General features: G+C 33.8%; 1 protein-coding gene across 3 annotated transcripts; it reads left to right on the top strand.

The window, feature by feature from the left end:
• Positions 1 to 1,806: 1,806 nt before the first annotated feature.
• LOC129925825 (uncharacterized) lies at positions 1,807 to 15,947 on the top strand. 3 transcript variants are annotated; one of them, XM_056026749.1, is made up of 5 exons: positions 1,807 to 1,958; positions 6,420 to 6,558; positions 6,795 to 6,884; positions 7,265 to 7,353; positions 7,828 to 15,947. In XM_056026749.1, the coding sequence occupies exon 5, from the start codon at positions 9,742 to 9,744 to the stop codon at positions 10,990 to 10,992; it is 1,251 nt and encodes a 416-aa protein (XP_055882724.1). In that variant the 5' UTR covers positions 1,807 to 1,958; positions 6,420 to 6,558; positions 6,795 to 6,884; positions 7,265 to 7,353; positions 7,828 to 9,741; the 3' UTR covers positions 10,993 to 15,947. The 3 variants fall into 3 exon arrangements, with proteins under 3 accessions (XP_055882724.1, XP_055882725.1, XP_055882723.1); XM_056026748.1 differs by lacking the exon at positions 1,807 to 1,958 and adding an exon at positions 4,517 to 4,625; XM_056026750.1 differs by lacking the exon at positions 6,420 to 6,558.
• The last annotated feature ends 2,715 nt before the right edge of the window (positions 15,948 to 18,662 follow it).

Here is an 18,662-nt window from a genome sequence, read left to right as displayed (position 1 = left end):
GTGTTAACAGCTTCAAATACCTCAGAGCTATTGTCTCAGATGAGGGAACAAAACCCAAATTATTGGCCAGAATAGCACAGTCCACAGCAGCCCTTTTGAAACTTAAAATAATTTGGAAAGATAAGGGCTTAGCCCTCAGCACCAAAATCAGACTGATGCGCTCTCTGGTCATGGCCACATTTTTATATGCTTGCGAGTCATGGACGTTGAATGCAGAGCTTGAGAGGAGGATCCTAGCAATGGAATTGAGATGCTACAGAAGGATCCTAGGCATCACATTCAAAGACCGCATCACAAACCAAGAAATCAGAGACAGGGTTACTGTAGCGATCGGAGCCCATGATGACCTGCTAACTATTGTGAAAAGACGAAAGCTTAAAACCTTTGGCCACATTACAAGATCTACGGGGCTCGCAAAGACCTTCCTTCAGGGAACAGTGCCAGGGAAAGGAGAAGAGGCAGACAGAAAAAGCGATGGGAGGACAACATTAAAGAATGGACAGGCCTGCCATTGAGAGAGGTTTTAAACAAGGCAAAAAAAAGGGAGGAATGGAGAAAGACAGTCGACAAATCTTGCCTGGTGCCCCAACGGTCCAACAGACTAAGGGATAGGTAAAGGTAAAAAAGTAGGTCTAGATCTAGGCATTTAACTACATTCAATGTACCAAGCTCACTACAAACATTTGCCCATTTATTCTCTATGAAAAAAACAAAAAACAAACAAATTTAATATAAGATCATTAACATTGATGTCCAAAACTGGCTGTCTGAAATAAATTTTGGTAAGAAAATCGTAATTTAATTCAAACACCCTATTATTTTTTTTGTTTAAAATCAAACAACTTGGCTTATGAATCAAATAAAACAGCTCCAAAAAACAGAATAAGTATTGCCGGGCTCATTAGCTTAGACTTAGCCAACAAAAAAATATAGTCTTAACCCTAGGAAGAGGTAAAGTCATCCGGGTAACATAGGAAAAAACAAAAACCTGATGTAGACATTTGAAATTCTTTTTTCTTTTACATAAAAAGATAACCAAATGGAAGGAAATTGGGTCAGAATCATTGGAAATGGACATGCTAGTTTCATATTAAATATCAAAAAAAAAGATTTAATGACCACAAAAACAGCTAGTGTCTGAATTCATGTAATGTCCGGATTAAATAAACTACTCTAGATATTATATTAGATCTATATTACATTATTAGTATATAGATTCTAGTTTCTATATCTATCTCTCTCTCTATATATATATTTATATCTCTAGATCTAGTATTTGTGGATGGCTGCCTGGTCGTGCGGTTTGCGCACTCGACTGTCATTTGAATTTATTGATGGTCATCATCACATGGGCTCAAACCATGCCCACTCCTGCGGGAGGTCTTCACGTCTGACCAAACTATGATATCTAGATCTATATGGTGACTATGACTATGAGTAAACTAAGGGACAGTCTACTAGAGTCTAGATCGGAATCTAGATCAAGTATTACAGTAAGACTACGGTATTAGTGACAGTAAGAAAGCCAAAGTGCTGCCTGTAATCCTGTATTGTTGCATGATGTAGAATCTTAGTGCATCCAGAAATCCATTCCATTCCTGTATGATTTATGTATATGTTGATCAAGTCATGTATATTTATCACATATGATGTCAAGATGATGAAATTTATCACTACATCTAGATCTTATTTAACCTATTTAATACAAAATAGTTATTTTGAAAGAAATACTGTTAAAAGACATAGTAAAATATGAATAGAGCAAATATTTTTATTTTTTTTAATGTCATTATTTTTCAGTCAATTTGCAGGAAACACTTTCCATCCATCCATCCCAATGGCACTACAGCCCATGGAGGGCTTTAGCTGGCTTCAACACATCCCTCCATTCAGATCTCTCCTTAGCCTTTTATCTCCGTCACTATCTGTGGGTCTTCATACAATTGATATATCTCATGGTAAGTACATGTCCTCCACCCTGTTTCATCTTGTATAGCACCATAGATTTTTCTAAGAATTTTTCATTCCCAAGTATTTAGTATATTTTTGGTTGTCTTTGTCAGCGTTCAGGTCTCACTTGCATACACTGCAGCTGGTCTTATGGTTTTGTATATTATTTTCTTGGTTTCTCTTGATATTGTTTTGTTCTTAAGTAAATGATGGGTGCTATAAAATGCTCTGTTGCCTCCTGCTATTCTTTCCTTTATTTCTGTTAGTAGGTCATTTTTTAAATCAATTGTACTTCCTAGATATTTGAATGCTTTGACATTTTCAAATTTGTGATATTATGATTTTAATATATGGTCCTATCTTTTTGATTGTCTCTTGTCATTACGATGTACTTGGGTTTACTGTCATTGACCTCAAGTCCTGCTGGTCGAGATGCTTCTTCTAGTTGTGTGAAAAAACTAGCAATGTCAGAGGTTTCTTTACCCAATAAGGCAATGTCATTGGCATAAGCAAGGTATTGTAGAGGTTATCTGTATATCGTCCCTGTTGGTTGTGGACCCATATTTTCACTCCTGAAGTATTTAAAAAGTTAGTAATATTTCCCCTCGTGTTTATGTGTATATTTCTTATAACTCTCCAGTGTCAAATTGAAAAGCATGCAAGTTAGTGAGTCACCTTGTCTTCATCATCACTCCTTTGAGTTCCTCATGGAACATAGGGCCTCGACAAAAACACGCCACTCTCCACGGTCTCTTGCTAGCTTTTTGATGGTGTCCCAGCTCTTCCCGGTCTTCTCTGCTTCTTCAAGTACACTGCGTCACCATGTTCTTTTTGGTCTTCCTCTGCGTCTTGTTCCCTGGGGGTTCCACTCTAAGGCCTGCCTAGCTCTGTTGCTGGTATCTTTTCTAAGGGTGTGACCAATCCATCTCCACTTCCTCTCTAAGATCTGCACTTCTATATTTTTCTGTCCACTCGTCTCCCACAGTTTGGTGTTTTCTACTTTGTCATACCAGTGTATTTTTAGGATATTTCTCAGGCATCTGTTGATGAAGGTCTGTATTTTTTTTTTGTTGTGGCTTCAGTTGTTCTCCATGTTTCAGAACCATACAGTAGGACAGCCTTGACATTAGAGTTAAAGATTCTTAGTTTAGTCTTGTTTGAGATGTAAGGAGATTTCCAGGTTGGTTTTAGCTGTGTAAATGTCTGACATGCTAGATTTATACGGCGTTTAATGTCTTCATCTGTTCCACCTGATATACTGACTACACTCCCAAGGTATATAAAATTTTCTACTTGGTCTATTGTCTGAGAATTCAATACTATGTCTCCACTTTGTTTATTGTTTACTTTAAGTACTTTAGTTTTTTGGTGGTTTATTTTGAGGCCTACTCTTTTTCCTACTTCGCTTAAAGCTGTGACCTTTTCTTGCATATCCTGTAGTCTGTGTGATAATAGGGCTATGTCATCAGCGAATTCCAGATCTTCCAGCTTTTGTGTGAGAGTCCATTGGATTCCTTTCCCTGCGTTAGAGTAGGCTTCTTTTGTGACCCAATCCAGTACTAGAAGGAACAGGAGTGGTGAAAGAAGACATCCCTGTTTGACTCCTGTTGTGACTGGAAATTCCTCTGACAGCTTGCCACAGTGGGTTACTTGGCAGGTGAAACCATCATAAAGGTTCTTGACTATGGTTATTATTTTATTGGGGATCCCATAATGTCTCATTACAGTCCAAATAGATTCTCTGTCGACACTATCAAAAGCTTTTTCAAAGTCAACAAAAGTTGCATAGAGAGGAGATTGCCATTCGACACATTGTTCTACAATTATCCTGAGTGTAGCTATTTGGTCAGCACAAGATCTCCCTTTTCTGAATCCGGCCTGTTCTTCCCTTAGGTGTTCATCACATGCTCCCTTTATTCTGTTTAGTAGGATTCTGCTAAAAATCTTCCTTGGTACTGACAGCAAAGTGATGCCTCGCCATTTCTCACATTGTGATATATATATATATAGATCTCCACTCTTTGGTATTTTTATTAGCAAGCCCTATAGATTGCAAGTTTTAAAAGGCATTCTTATTACATTTTAATCCGCAACTATTCTAAAAATTATAATCATTTTTTCAGACATTTTTTCTTTTCTGAGCCACTAAATTGATGATTATGTTAAATCAACAATTGATTTTAAAATAATATTTCTGATTTACTTTGATGCAAGAAAAGGCTAATATTATAAGCAATACTTACTATAGTCAAATTATGCACTTTTATAAAGTATGCTAAGCAGGCTTAAACAAAGCATAAAAAAAGAATATTTGCTATTGATCTTTTAGAAAATGGGGCTATAGAATATACAACTATCTATTTGTTATAATTTTAATGAAGGTTTTTTTATTTTTACATTTTATCCTCAAATTTAAATCAAAACTATGTCAATAGCTATATGTCTTCATAAGTTATAACTAATTTAACATGTATTTATCTTTGGAATGTTTGTAAATTGTTTTACATGTTTCGGATGTCCCTTCAGAGTTGAAGATAGTTTACTTCCTAGTCCAAACCTCCTGCAGCGTGACGGAGGATGGGAGCAGGCAGGGTTTGAACTAGAGACCATCGATAAATCCGATCGACAGTCCAGCGCGCAAACTGCACGACCTGGCAGTCAGGATCGTTATCTGGGTAACTATTGTCTGATAAATTGAAATAATGATTAAGTCTAGAAGAAGTAAAACTATGGCATGCATCCTGTTTGGAACTATCTATTCACCTAAATTAATTCCACTAACTTCGATAGTAAAGCAGTTTACTTGCTATGTTGTGAGTCTTTTTTTTTTAAAAAGATAAAAAAAAATGAAACATCTGTTGGTGCTTCTGCTCTGACACTGCAAAAAAAGTAGGTCTGTTGAAGTTAATGAATAATAAAAACAAAGAAGAATATCCAGATTATACATGATTACATTTTGTAGTGTCATTCAATAAGGAAATCTACTTGAATTGTAAGCATGTTTCTAACCCTAAATATTTACTATATAAATAAATTATGGCTTTCATATAGTGCTACTTTCATGCTTATAGCATGCTCAGAGCACTATGGTCCAATCTCATTTGTGGACCAGTGGGAGTAGGTTTTCTAACTGCCTTAAAGCACTCAGTAAACACAACTCAACTCGAGTTGTGTGTCGAACCTCTTGCCCCCTTCATAGGCAGCCAAGCTAAGCCAAGTTGAAGCGTAGATGGCCTCTTGACCACGCTTCCTACTAGGCTCGATTGGTTACCTTGGTTGTGGAAAAGGAAATATTTAAAGTTCTTGAAGTGTTCAGTATCCTCATTTTGTAATTCAACCTGATGCATGATGGACATTAATATTTTTACTTTATATTTTCATATGTTTCCAACTGTGAATTGCTTCTTACTTTAAAATTTAGCTCTAGCTGGATAACTTTGTGCAATAGAAAAATTATGTTTAGATTTTGGAAATTATAATTTATGTGCTACATCTTAAATTCACTATATACTTGTAGAACTATTGCTTGGAATCTAATTGCAAGTTTCTAATGTTGACTGTCATACTAGATATGGTCTTATGACTGCATTAGAACCGAAACTATAATGGAATCTAATTGCAAGTTTCTACTGTCGACTGTCATACTAGATATGGTCTTATGACTGCATTAGAACCGAAACTATAATGTTTGCCCCCCCCCCCTCCCTCCCTCCCTTCATATGGAAAGCAGGTAAATCTTTCATTTAGAGCCAAATTATATAACCCTTACCGTATTTATACAATAAAAGTGTACTGAGCATGTTATAGTAGAAAGAAGACACATTATAGAAATCTTATACATAAGAATTTGGATACAAGAAAAAATTCTTTTCTGTAGTGAAACTAGATCTGTATGGATAATGGTTTGCTTATAATGTTTAATACAGCCAATCAACCTTGCTGGTACATCTGGTAACAGGTACATCTCTTATGGCTAAAATGACCAGTGTGTGTGTTTTGTATCAAGGATGTGCATGTTGTTGGTTTTGAAAAATTGTTTGATGTAACTGCCAAGGCTTTTTACAAATCTTTTGTATGTGTGTATGTGGTTTTTTTTTTCTATTTTTTTAAATTTTGTATTGTAATCGGAATTCTTAAATGGTGGGAAAAAAATGTAAACCACTATTTTGACTGTCAAAAACAGTAAACCTAAAAAAAATGAATTTTGTAGTTTTAAACAAATTGAATCACACTTATAACATATATAAAATATAGATTTATAACATATTGAATCACACTTATAATACATACAGGCTGGCTGCCTGGTCGTGTGGTATATTGTTTGGACTTCTCGATGGTCCTGGGTTAATACCCTGCCTGCTGTCATCCTGCTGGAAGTTAGGACTAGGAAGTAAATTATCTTCAACTCTGAGGGAACAACTAAAATATGTGAAACATTTTACAAACATTTTTTTGTCTTCCTTTCTCAGCACATACAACTCAATTTACTTCTATTGGCTGGAAATATTTAAAGCATGACAGTGGCATAGGTAAATTACCAAATAGTGGATCTTATGTTGGATTGATCAACCCTGATGAACTGACCTGACCATTGTAATTGAAACCATAGTGAGTAATAATTTCTTAAAAGCACTCTTCTTACCTCCCTCCCCTCCCCTTAAGATTCTAAAGAAAAAATTTGTCAGCATGTTACATTACTAGACTGTAAGACTCTTTATGACATATCTGTCAGACATACCTACAGGTTGGAAAACTTATCTATTTGACATACCTAGATGACATATTAACTCTGATTAATAAAAGAAAAAAGTTTTTCAGACACAATCACTTTATTTGTATTTCAGACTCATGACCACTCTATCTGTATAGGTCCTGGTATACCCTGGGATGATGTTCACCCACAACTTTTAACTTGAAATCTTAAAGGAAGTTTTGTAAGTATATTTTATTAGATTCTTCTGCTTAAAATAATTTATAACAATAAAGAAAAAGTTAAAGACTGCTATTGCATGAGGCTTGTATTAAAAAAAAAGAAAATATAATTACTGACAAATGAATTCAAAAGTTTGATGTCAGCTGGCAGTATATGAACCTGGCACCATTGTGAAAGATAATCCAGTCTGCATACTGCACAACCAGGCAGCCATCCAGTCTTAAATTAATCATTTTATTTATTTTTAAATTAGACTGTTTTATGTTTTATTTGTATCTCTTTTCTATGGACTTTCTTTTGTTTTAACAATAATTTATTACCAGTTATATAAATTTAGTAGAATGTTTTGCAGCTAAATATCACTACCATTGTTATCTTTAGGCTAAACTAACAAGCATGAATGTCTGGTACAGTAAGATAGGGTTAATGGTCAACCTGACATTATGGTTCATTCATTGGGACAGCTAATGGTGAGTCAATTCTATTTTTAAATATTAAATTAATCTGATGAATTCCTTTGACTCTTTTTGTATCAAACTTGGCAGTGAAACAAAGACCAAGGAAAAGAAGCATAACTTAATTTATTTAGGTGATAGAGTAGCAGAATAGGCCTAAAGTGTCTAATGCAGAACATTCTCAGGACATAAGCAATGTATTCATATCTTGTACCTTTGCTGAAATGTTAACAGACAGAAATTTAAAGAAGGGAATCCACCTGGGAAATAGTTTAAAGAGTGTTGGTAGACAAAAAGATTTTTTTAAAATAACTATAGACTTGCAATGAAAAAAAAAAAAAGAGCCTACTGCTGTGCCACACCAGTTGGTTAAAAGAAAGACTTAGCAAAAGAAAATCTGGAGATGCTTTAGTAATAAATAAGTCAGCACTTTAATATTGTATTCATATATATATATATATTCATATTATCACATTCCATCTTTCACAGTTTGTGTCTGATCAAGCAGTTCTCAAGTTAGGGCTTGATGAAGTCTACAAACTGACCATTATATCTACTGGACAAAAAAGGATCTTATATGTATATTTTAAACCTGGTCAATGCCTATTTCTCCACTATTGTCGACATCTTGAGATTTAGCACGGCGTGACATCACCATCGGCAGAAACCGAAGACGGCTGATACATTTGTGTGGGTGAAAAACTCAAGGCTTCGCTCGAAGACAGCTGATACATTTGTGTGGGTGTAAAATTCAAGGCGTCGCCTGAAGACAGATGATACATCGTTTCCACGTGAGCGCTCGTCACCAACTTTTGACACGCTCTTGCATTGTCGAGGTTTCACCTTACATTGCTATACAGAAGGTCCTCCATTTAGACCTCTGTTCACTTATGGTCATTCTAATTTTTCAGAGACTTTACATATTTGGATTATCTAAGCTGAAGTTCTCCACTTAAGTACTGTTGGATTATTTATACGAATGTTCAAGTACTTTTGGATTATTGATCTTTGACGTTGAAGTTGGACTAACTTGTACCTATTGGCGCTCTCCTAGTCATCGTTGTACGCCGAAGAAATAACACATGCCTGCATTACTACACTTACATTTTGGATTATCTTATTGGATTATTTGGATTACCTGTTGGACTTGTGTTAATTGTAAAGGTCAAGAGGAAATATTTTTTGACATTACTTGAGCATTTGAGCCATCTTATGGCATATGACTGGATTATTTTACTACTACTTTGATGCTCACATTGATGTGTATTCTCAATCGGATTACTTAGTTACCTTACCCATGGATTATTATTGAACTACTCAAGCTGTATTTGTATTTGACAAGCTACAAGAGAGGATTAATCTAGATCAGTCTACAAAAGAAAGTCTGTAAGTTATAATTAAGGATTGAATATATTCATATGATTAATAAAGTACATTGATTTTGCTGTGGTATAGCAGTAATTGAAGTTGATTATATATAGAGTTAGTGATTGATAACTCTTGGAACCATATTAAATTGATTTTCATTTTTTATATTTGTTACCTTAAAGGGCGGTCGGCGTGGGTCTGTCTTATGTTTTGAGACTGAATTGGCACAATTTATTTGTTCCGTTCCATTTCACTTCATCTGATAGGGATCTTTAGGGATTTTCTTGTTGTTCTCCTAGTCCTAATAAGGTCCGAGTAGACCAGCCTTGTTCGGTAGGGACTTCTAGATCATTTGGAAATTTTTTGTTTAGTGGTATCTATAGTTTTGTTTGTACAATCGTAGTGTGATTTCTCTTTGTATTCATATTGTTTGTTTGTGTAAGTCTTGTATTTACATATCTGTGATTCTCTTGTCAAAGTCTTCTATTTATTGATTTCTTTTAAAGCAGACTGTATTGTTATCTATATTGTTTTTGTGTTCGTCACCTATACTTTAATTTATCTCTTTATTCTCTCATTAATTAATTTTTTTTTCATTTTTTCACTGCACATATAACATGTTACAAAGATATATTTGAAGTAATAATATTGTGTACATATATACTATCACTTGAATTAGAGCCTTATTTTTTGAGCTCTTGTACTTATTTTGTATTGACACATTTCTCGTACTCTGATTATTTTGTTGGTACATTTTGACGCAACACTTATTACTATTGACTCATTTGTACATTGTATTTGGCACACATTGATTACAAACTCAACACATTTATTGGCCATCTATTATTTAAATATCAAATATACATGCAAAGTGAGACATTATTATTTGTATTTTGATAACTAAGCACTCACTACACAGTTAATACTACATACAGATTGGAATCCTATATATTTGTTGACTTTATACACGTTGAAGATTATTTAATATTTATTGACATTATACACACTTGAAGCCTAAACCCATACCTATCAACAATGTCTACCTATGATAAAATCTTGGAGTTGGCCAGAGAAATGGAATTGAAGGGTGAAAAGAAAAGAGAATTTATCGAAAGAGAATTGGATGAATTAAAGAAGAAAGAACGTGAAGTAGCGGAACGAGATGAACGAGCGGCAGAAAGAGCGCATCAGAAAGAAATAAAAGAAATAGAGGGAAAAGTTGAGTTAGCTAAACTGGAAGCTGCAAAAGTGAATCCGAACATATTACAACCACTGACACAGCAAGCCAAACCATACGTCTCGAAGTTCCATAAGTTCAATGAGAAAAACGAAACTCTTGAAAACTACATTGTGCAATTTGAGCACATAGCCTCAACGTATGACATGTCTCCTAGAGATATGGCCAAGCACCTACTCGCCAATCTTGCAGGTGAACCGCTGAACATAATAGCCACCCTGACACCTGAACAAAAGACTGACTACAAGGCTGTGAAAAACAGACTCCTCGAACACTTTGGCAAATCCGAGGACCACTACAGAAAACTCTTTCGAGACATCAGATTGCAAAAGAACGGTGATTACAACAGAATTATTTTTGAAATTAAGCAAAATATCTTAAAGTGGCTTGAACTCTCCAACTGTGATATGATGAGACCAGACCAAATCATTGATATGTTCTTAATTGACAGTGTACTATTGAATGTTACAGACAACATTTTCACTTTCCTGAAAGAGAAGAAAATTAAAAATGAAACAGAACTCATAACTAACCTGAATTTATTCAAAGACAGCCATCCCAATCACACCATCGACAGAAGAGACCATCAAATAGCTGCCACCATTAACACTGATTCAAGTAAATTCAAATACAGCAGCAACAATAAAACCTGCTTTAACTGCGGCATAAAGGGTCACATAAAGAGCCAATGTAGATCAATCAACAGAAGCACTTTCCAGTATCAAAGTGGCACATATCGAGACAATAAATATGACAACAGAAGAAACAGCAGAGCAACCCAAAGTTACAGCCCTAATGATAGAAGAAGGCAATACAACACCAACAACGATAATTACAATTCCAGAACTATCAAAGAAGACAGCAATACAATACCAACAACTTTCAGAACTATCACAGACAATCCAGACGTGATGGCTACGAACGAAACAGATACAACAGAAATACTTCAAACAGATGGCAAAGTAACAGCAACAATAGAATCCATAGACGCCCTAGCAGTTATGACAACTCAGCCGCAACCATCGACACTCACGAACACGAACATGTAGCATTCATGAACTCAACTCCAGAAAATAATTCCTATCCATTACTTACAAACCGGCTGGACAACGCATCACGAAACAGTAACATTAGAACTGGAAACACACATGACACTAGTAGTTAGCAAGCTAGACATAGGGCAGCACAACATACAATTTTGTTTATTATACAATAGGATACAACACCATCACAAAATCATTAAATATCAGTAATATAACTAAACAATGACATTGTTCACATAAGTCAACAACTAAAAATATCACACTATTTTACATAACACTAGCACCGTTAAGGACTCATTAGCCAGTACAAGTGTAATTCATTGAATCTGTTGATGCCATATTCTACATATAACTTTGATTGTATTTGTACACATGACACTTCAAAAGGTCATATGTGCCCAATTTTTGCATATGTGTAAATTATTTTTCCAAGAGTCCATTTGAACAGAACGCAGTCATATTAAAACCTGATTATGTGACACTATTTATTGAAATGTATTTTTCATTTTTTCAAATGTACATAACCTTTGTAAATTGTATAGATATGACTGTGACATTGATCTTCACTGATGAATTTATTTTTTCCCACATATCAGTTTTGAAGACTATTTGAGCTTAATTCAAGGCTTGAAACGATACACTTGATGATATGTAATGCAAACAATGATTTTTTGAAAAGAATATTGTATTTAATTAGTGAGATCTATTTGAGCATTACTGATGGCTTGAAAAATAATTGATACTGTGTAATGCAAACTGAATCTTTGAATAGAAGATTGTACTTAATATGAGAAGTATTGGAGCATTATTGATGGCTCATGAAGTAATATATATAATGTGTGATGTAATCGCTGATTTTTTGAGGAGAAGATTGTATTTAATATGAGAAAATTATTTGAGCATTATTGATGGCTCGTGAAGCAATACATTTGATGTGTGTCGTAGACACTGACTTTTTGAGAAGATTGTATTTAATATGAGAAAATTATTGGAGCATTATTGATGGCTCGTGAAGTAATATATTTGATGATGTGTGATGTAGACACTGATATTTTTTGAGGAGAAAATTGTATTTAATGACAAAACTTTTGGAGCATTATTGATGGCTCAAGCAGTATATTTTATATTATGTGATGATAACACTAATTTTGAGAAGAATATTGTATGGATATGAGAAAACTATCGAAGCATGATTAATGGCTCGAAGTAATATACTAATATACGGATGGCTGCCTGGTCGTGCGGTTTGCGCGCTTGACTGTCGTTCAGATTTATCGATGGTCCCGGGTTCAAACCCTGCCCGCTCCCATCCCCCGTCGTCCTGCGGGAGGTTTGGACTAGGAAGTAATTATCTTCAACTCTGAAGGAACATCCGAAACATGTAAAACATTTTTTTTTAAAACTTGATTTTTGAAAGAACATTGTACTTGATTCATGAAGACTATTGGAGCACTATTAATGGCTCAAAGTAATATATTTGATTTTTGAATAGAACATTGTATTTGAGTGATGAAGACTATTAGAGCACTATTAATGGCTCGAAGTAACATATTTGATGTTACATAACGTGAAAAGCTGATTCATTTTTTCGAGAGAAGATTGTAACTTACACTTATGTTAAAAGAACTTGTGCTCACAGTAAGACATATGAGCCAAATGAATATCATGATAACGACCTTGATGCTTTAATATGCTTATGACTTTGATGATTTAAATATGTTCCTCATAAATCATCATTAAAGAATATATTTTCTTGACTTTCATGATTTAGTAGCATTGTCAAAACATTGCCATTATTTTTGTACATAAACCATTGAGACAACATAAATATTTATTATAGATACATTTGACTTGCATTGATTTATTTTAAAGAACATTGTCAATATCTTTTCATTTGACCATGTAACCATTGTCAATATTTTTCATTTGATTATGTAACCTGATGGGATAAACTAAGTATATTTGTATACGAGCATTTTTCATGGCTGCTCATTCCTTTGTAAAATTAATATTGAAAGCATTCTTTTGATAAATTGAGAATTTACTTTGAAATTTTGTGTAAAGAAACACTTGCCTTTTGAGTAATGTTGACAACTATGAGTATTGTCTACACAGACAAATATTTTTTCAAATATTGTAAGGTCAAATGAGACCATATATAAGTCTCATCAAATTTTTTGATGGCATGATAAGACATGTGCCCGAGATTATAGCACACATTGTACATTTGTATGGATTATTTCTCTCTCAAAAGATGTGACTATACATATAATAGTATTATTACTTAAATTTCAAAAGATTTTTACAAAATCTTTTTTTTTTTAGGGAAAGGGCGTAATGTCACAGTCTTAGTTGACATTGCATGATCTAAAGTTCACATCATGTTAATAGTTTAAAAGACATGTGGAATTCCTAATGTAGAAAACAGGAAGTAGAATGAATAAAGTTGACTTTGAAGTCAGTCAGTCAGTCAAGTAAAGCAGACAAGTGAAGTCAAGTTAGAAGTCAAGTGTTATTCTTTGGACCGAGTGGTCAAGTATATTTTAGTCCGGGATGGACAGTAGCGACTTAGAAAAGTCTGTAGTAATTTCAGTTAGAAAGTAACTTGTGGGCAGTTGTTGCCAGTGGTCTTTTGAGACATGTATTAGTTAATCTATATTTCTACACAGTGTTGCCCGCTGAGATGCGGACATGATTTGTTGTTAACGTATTGGATACTTTTGATACCGCTGTTATGCGGATAGGATTATTATTTCTTGACTTGTAGCACTAACAAGGAGTGCAGTATATTATTATTATTATAGTAAAATAAACTTCATGTTGTCTGCTGAACGGACTTGAGTCAGTCGTATAGTGTTTGTCTTGTCACGTGTCTAGAGTACTTCAGGAAGTAAGAACTCAATATTACACCATTCAACGTTCATTGACAGACCCCCTCCCTCCCAACCATTTCCTCTGCCTTATCTTGATGACTTTGACTTTAATTAGACATTAAGCTTTCCATGTGCTGAAATTTAGCATTGTAGAACGGGAAATAAATTGTCTATGACAGTTCAAAGTGTGTATACATTTTTTTTGACGCACCCTGTAAATATATTGTATTCAGTGTGATTTTTTTATTTTACCATTTTCTAATATTAGTTTGTTAGCTCAATAACTATTAACCTTTTAGAATGTTATCTTTTGTAATGTTAAGACTAGAAAACGATCTCAAAATTATATTTAGGACGATGATTACAATTACTTAGTCAATTACTTAGATAAAATAATTATAAAACAAAAGTTATATAAAGACATAATTATACAATGTTTATGTTTTGTATGTTCATAAAAATGTGTATAGCAGTGTTATGGAGTGTGTGTGTGTGGGTGTTTCCAAGGTAACGTTGAGAAATTAGCGATTGGTTGGCGGATATGCAGTGAGGATGGTGAAATTACAAAAATGGTCTAGTGTAATGCAAATTACCCAGGGATCTGAAACTGTACAGACAGGTTTTTTGTAGTGAGTTAGATTTTGTTTAAAATACTTAAAATACCATTTTATATTATTGCTACTAGATTTATTTCATTTCATCTAGGTTAGTATTAGGGTTAGTGTTATGTTGTAATAAAAGTTATATTTAGTTTTGTTTCATAAAAAGAAGTTTTTTCAAGTTTCACAATTAAATATATATATATATATATCCAAGCAGTAGTTCTCACCAAACTTTCATACACTGGCAGAACTACCTTAAAAAAATGTTCTGCTGGAGGCTGGTGTGGGTAGTATAGAAGAAATACTTATTCAACAGCTGTGATGGGTTGGAAAATTATCCCACATGGGGGGCGACTGCATGCCAAATGGTATCTTCAAGGATGGCGTAACGGGGTGCTCCTGTAAGCACTATAAAGATTAACTCAGGCACCTTTTTGCCATAGAGGAAAGTAGGTTGTAATAGGGTTTATAAAAACACTGCACTCATCTTTTATCTTCAGCATCATTATTATTATTAAACCATTACTCAAATTTTGCTTTGTTATTTTGCCATGTAGCGATTTAATGCTGCTGGGGTGATCAATGCTTAAAAAAATAAAAATATGCTGTGTTTTTACTTTGGCCCAGCGGTGGCTCCCACATTTATGTCTTTTGTATTTTTCTATACCAGTTCTGTTACTATGCAAATGCAAAAAAAAAAATGCAAGTTGTTGCACTATTGATATTTTTTATACTAATTTTTTTATTTATATTATTAATTATTTATTATTATCTAAGCATCTGTTTGTATTTGAGCTGGGTAATGAATATAGATTCTTAAATTTAATTGTTGTTTGTTGCTTTACTCACTTTTAAACTGTGACCATGTAAATTTTGTCTAGATGGAGAATGGTAATGTCTTAGTGTTAATGATTAGATTGAGAATGTTAATGTCTTAGTGTCAATAATAACAGTGAGAATGGTAATGTCTTAGTGTCAATGATAACAGTGAGAATGGTAATGTCTTAGTGTTATTGATTAGATTGATAATGGTAATGTCTTAGTGTCAATGATTACATTGAGAATAGTAATGTCTTAGTGCCAATGATTACATTGAGAATAGTAATGTCTTAGTGCCAATGATAACACTGAGACAATCATTAGATTGAGGATGGTAATGTCTTAGTGTCAATGGTGTAACACTATGATTAGAGTGAGATGCATGAGATGATTTCAGTTCACGTGAAAATGGGTCTTACACATTGTCGAGCAAAGAGGTACCATTTTTGATTACATGACCACGATTTTTTAGTAAGTTAGCGCCATGATGTATCAAGAGACGTAGGTGTCTCTGTTTTATGAAATTGGATTAAATAATATGAGTACCTAATTGGAGATATTTCTATGGATGTAGTTTGTATTTGATGTGAAATAATTCATGATATTTTATGGCTGAGATTGCCTACTTTATGAACTATTATTTGATGTAATAAATATTTGTCTGCCAGATAGTAGTTTGTAATTATTTTATCCATAATATGTAATGTGTTTGATTAAGAATACAAGAACACTACATCAAGGCCAGAAGAGGCCCTTATACCATTCAATCAACATTCACACCATTCAAGACGGTACAAATAGTTAGATTGAGAATGGTAAGGTCTTAGTGTCAAGGATTACATTGAAAATGGTAATGTCTTAGTGTCAATGGTAATTTTTTAGTGTCAATGATTAGATTGAGAATGGTAATGTCTTAGTGTCAATGATTAGATTGAGAATGGTAATGTCTTAGTGTCGATGATTAGATTGAGAATGGTAATGTCTTAGTGTCAATGATTACATTGAGAATGGTAATGTCTTAGTGTCATTGATTACATTGAGAATGTTATGTCAATGATTAGATTGAGAATGGTAATGTCTTAGTGTCAATGATTAGATTGAGAATGGAAACATCTTAACCTCATTGATTAGATTGAGAATGGTAATGACTTAGTGTCAATGATTAGTTAAGAATGGAAAGTCTTAGTGTCAATGATTACTTTGAGAATGGTAATGTCATAGTGTCAATGATTACATTGAGAATGTTATGTCAATTTTTAGATTAAGAATGCTAATTTTTTAGTGTCAATGATTAGTTAAGAATGGAAAGTCTTAGTGTCAATGATTACTTTGAGAATGGTAATGTCATAGTGTCAATGATTACATTGAGAATGTTATGTCAATTTTTAGATTAAGAATGCTAATTTTTTAGTGTCAATGATTACATTGAGAATGGTAATGACTTAGTGTCAATGATTAGATTTAGAATGGTAATGTCTTAGTGTCAATGATTACATTGAGAATGGTTATGTCTTAGTGTCAATGGTAATGTCTTAGTGTCAATGATTAGATTGAGAATGGTAATGTCTTAGTGTCAATGATTAGATTGAGAATGGTAATGACTTAGTGTCAATGATAAGATTGAGAATTGTTATGTTTAAGTGTCAATGATGACTGACTAAGTTTTGGAGGATGTCAGGAGGAGCATACCAATTTACAGCAACTTCTATTAGTGACCATAAAAAGAGCAATGAAAAAAGGGCCTTAAAAGTTAATTAATTACAATCTTAGAAGCCCAACTACAAAGTACTGTTAAGTAGTAAACTCACTTTAATTTTTATAATAATACTTTGAAAAAGTTTTCTCTATTAAATCAATTATTTTATAAGAGTTAAACATACATTCTCTATGAAGAAAATATGGTTACAGGAGGCGAATCACAATATAATCATCTGTAGTGTAAACAAAATGTTACTTCGTGACCAAAGATCTGTTAATTTCACACAAAAATAAGCACAATGTCTTTGTATTCACAAGAATTCATTCAATCTCGTTTTCACTATGCATGAAGATAAACATATTCACATTTTCTAAAGACTCAGGCATTCAAAATTTTGCACAATGTCATTTTATTTGTACACGAAGGTAGCTGCAAAGTCTTGAAAAAAAAAAGACTATATCTAGATCATTAAATTAAGCTTGGTCTAAGACTACCTTGTTTCTCATTATATCTTTTATACTTTGCTAATCTACTTATAAGTCATTAAGCTGCTTGGCTTTGTAGCACTGGCAAAGATATATATATATATATATATTGTAACGTTTCTCACTACCCAGATTCTCTGCAAACTGTACCACACGACACAACCAATTCAAAGAACTTGACAACTCAGGGCTGAGTAACAGTTTAATATCAAATATAGACATTACTATTAAGATTTTATAACATTAGCCAATTGCGATTGAACTTGGTCCGTGAACGAATAAAAAATTATGGTTGGGGTTCGATGCTTAGTGGAGAATCTTATTAGGGGGTTGCAGCACTAAAAAGGTTGAGGACCGCTGGCCTTTCTCAAGAGTTGCCCTGGCTGTAAACCTCATTGTCTAGGGGGCTGGGTAACTGGAAAGCGACTCTAAGCCTTAGTTAGCTTCTTGACGACAGAAACATCTTAACTTGTAAAAGTGTAACATGAACATACAGGGCTAAATTTAACTATGTGGATGCCCCCGGGGTAGAAATTTTGTAGAGCCCCGTACACTTTTTCAAAATCATAAATTAAAAAATCCACTTATTAATAATAAAACTATATGCCATGTTTTGGAAGAAAGAAACAAAGTAGGCCTACTTGTAAATTTATTCTACTTTATACTTTATAGACTCTTAAACAAAATTTTTATTGTATTTTTTTAGTTAAACAAAGAAGGTACATTTAATTTATCTTTGAGTTTGTGGAGGGTAAGGTCCTGGTTTGACGCACTGCCGTAGAGATTCGAAACTGCATTTCTAAGTTGTAAGCATGATACAAGCATACACTTCTTTCTTGTCAATCGTAAAATTTAAAGTTTTATTGGACACAATGTTCTAAACAAAAACCAACAAACATAAAAGTGGCTGAAACGTCAAAATTTTGAGACTTAAAATCTTGTGGAGGCCCCTTTCTTGTGGATTCACTGGGGCAGTAGCTCCACCATGTCCTGTCCTAAATCCGGCCCTATGAACATAGGCTACTCTTTAAAGAGACACATCTCAGAACTTTATAGTTAATGAAACACTTTATTAACTATTCTACGTATTTACGTATTAAGTAGTACGTCCCGTACGCAGATAAACGCAAAAGAAAATACAACGCTCACCAACAAAGACTATCTACGATAAGACTTTCCTACTAATAAGCTCTCGACT

Source organism: Biomphalaria glabrata, chromosome 4, assembly GCF_947242115.1.
Source record: "Biomphalaria glabrata chromosome 4, xgBioGlab47.1, whole genome shotgun sequence".
In the NCBI taxonomy this organism is placed as follows: Eukaryota; Metazoa; Mollusca; class Gastropoda; family Planorbidae; genus Biomphalaria; species Biomphalaria glabrata.
Note: the sequence above shows the minus strand (reverse complement) of the source record. Positions and strands in the feature narration are given on the sequence as shown.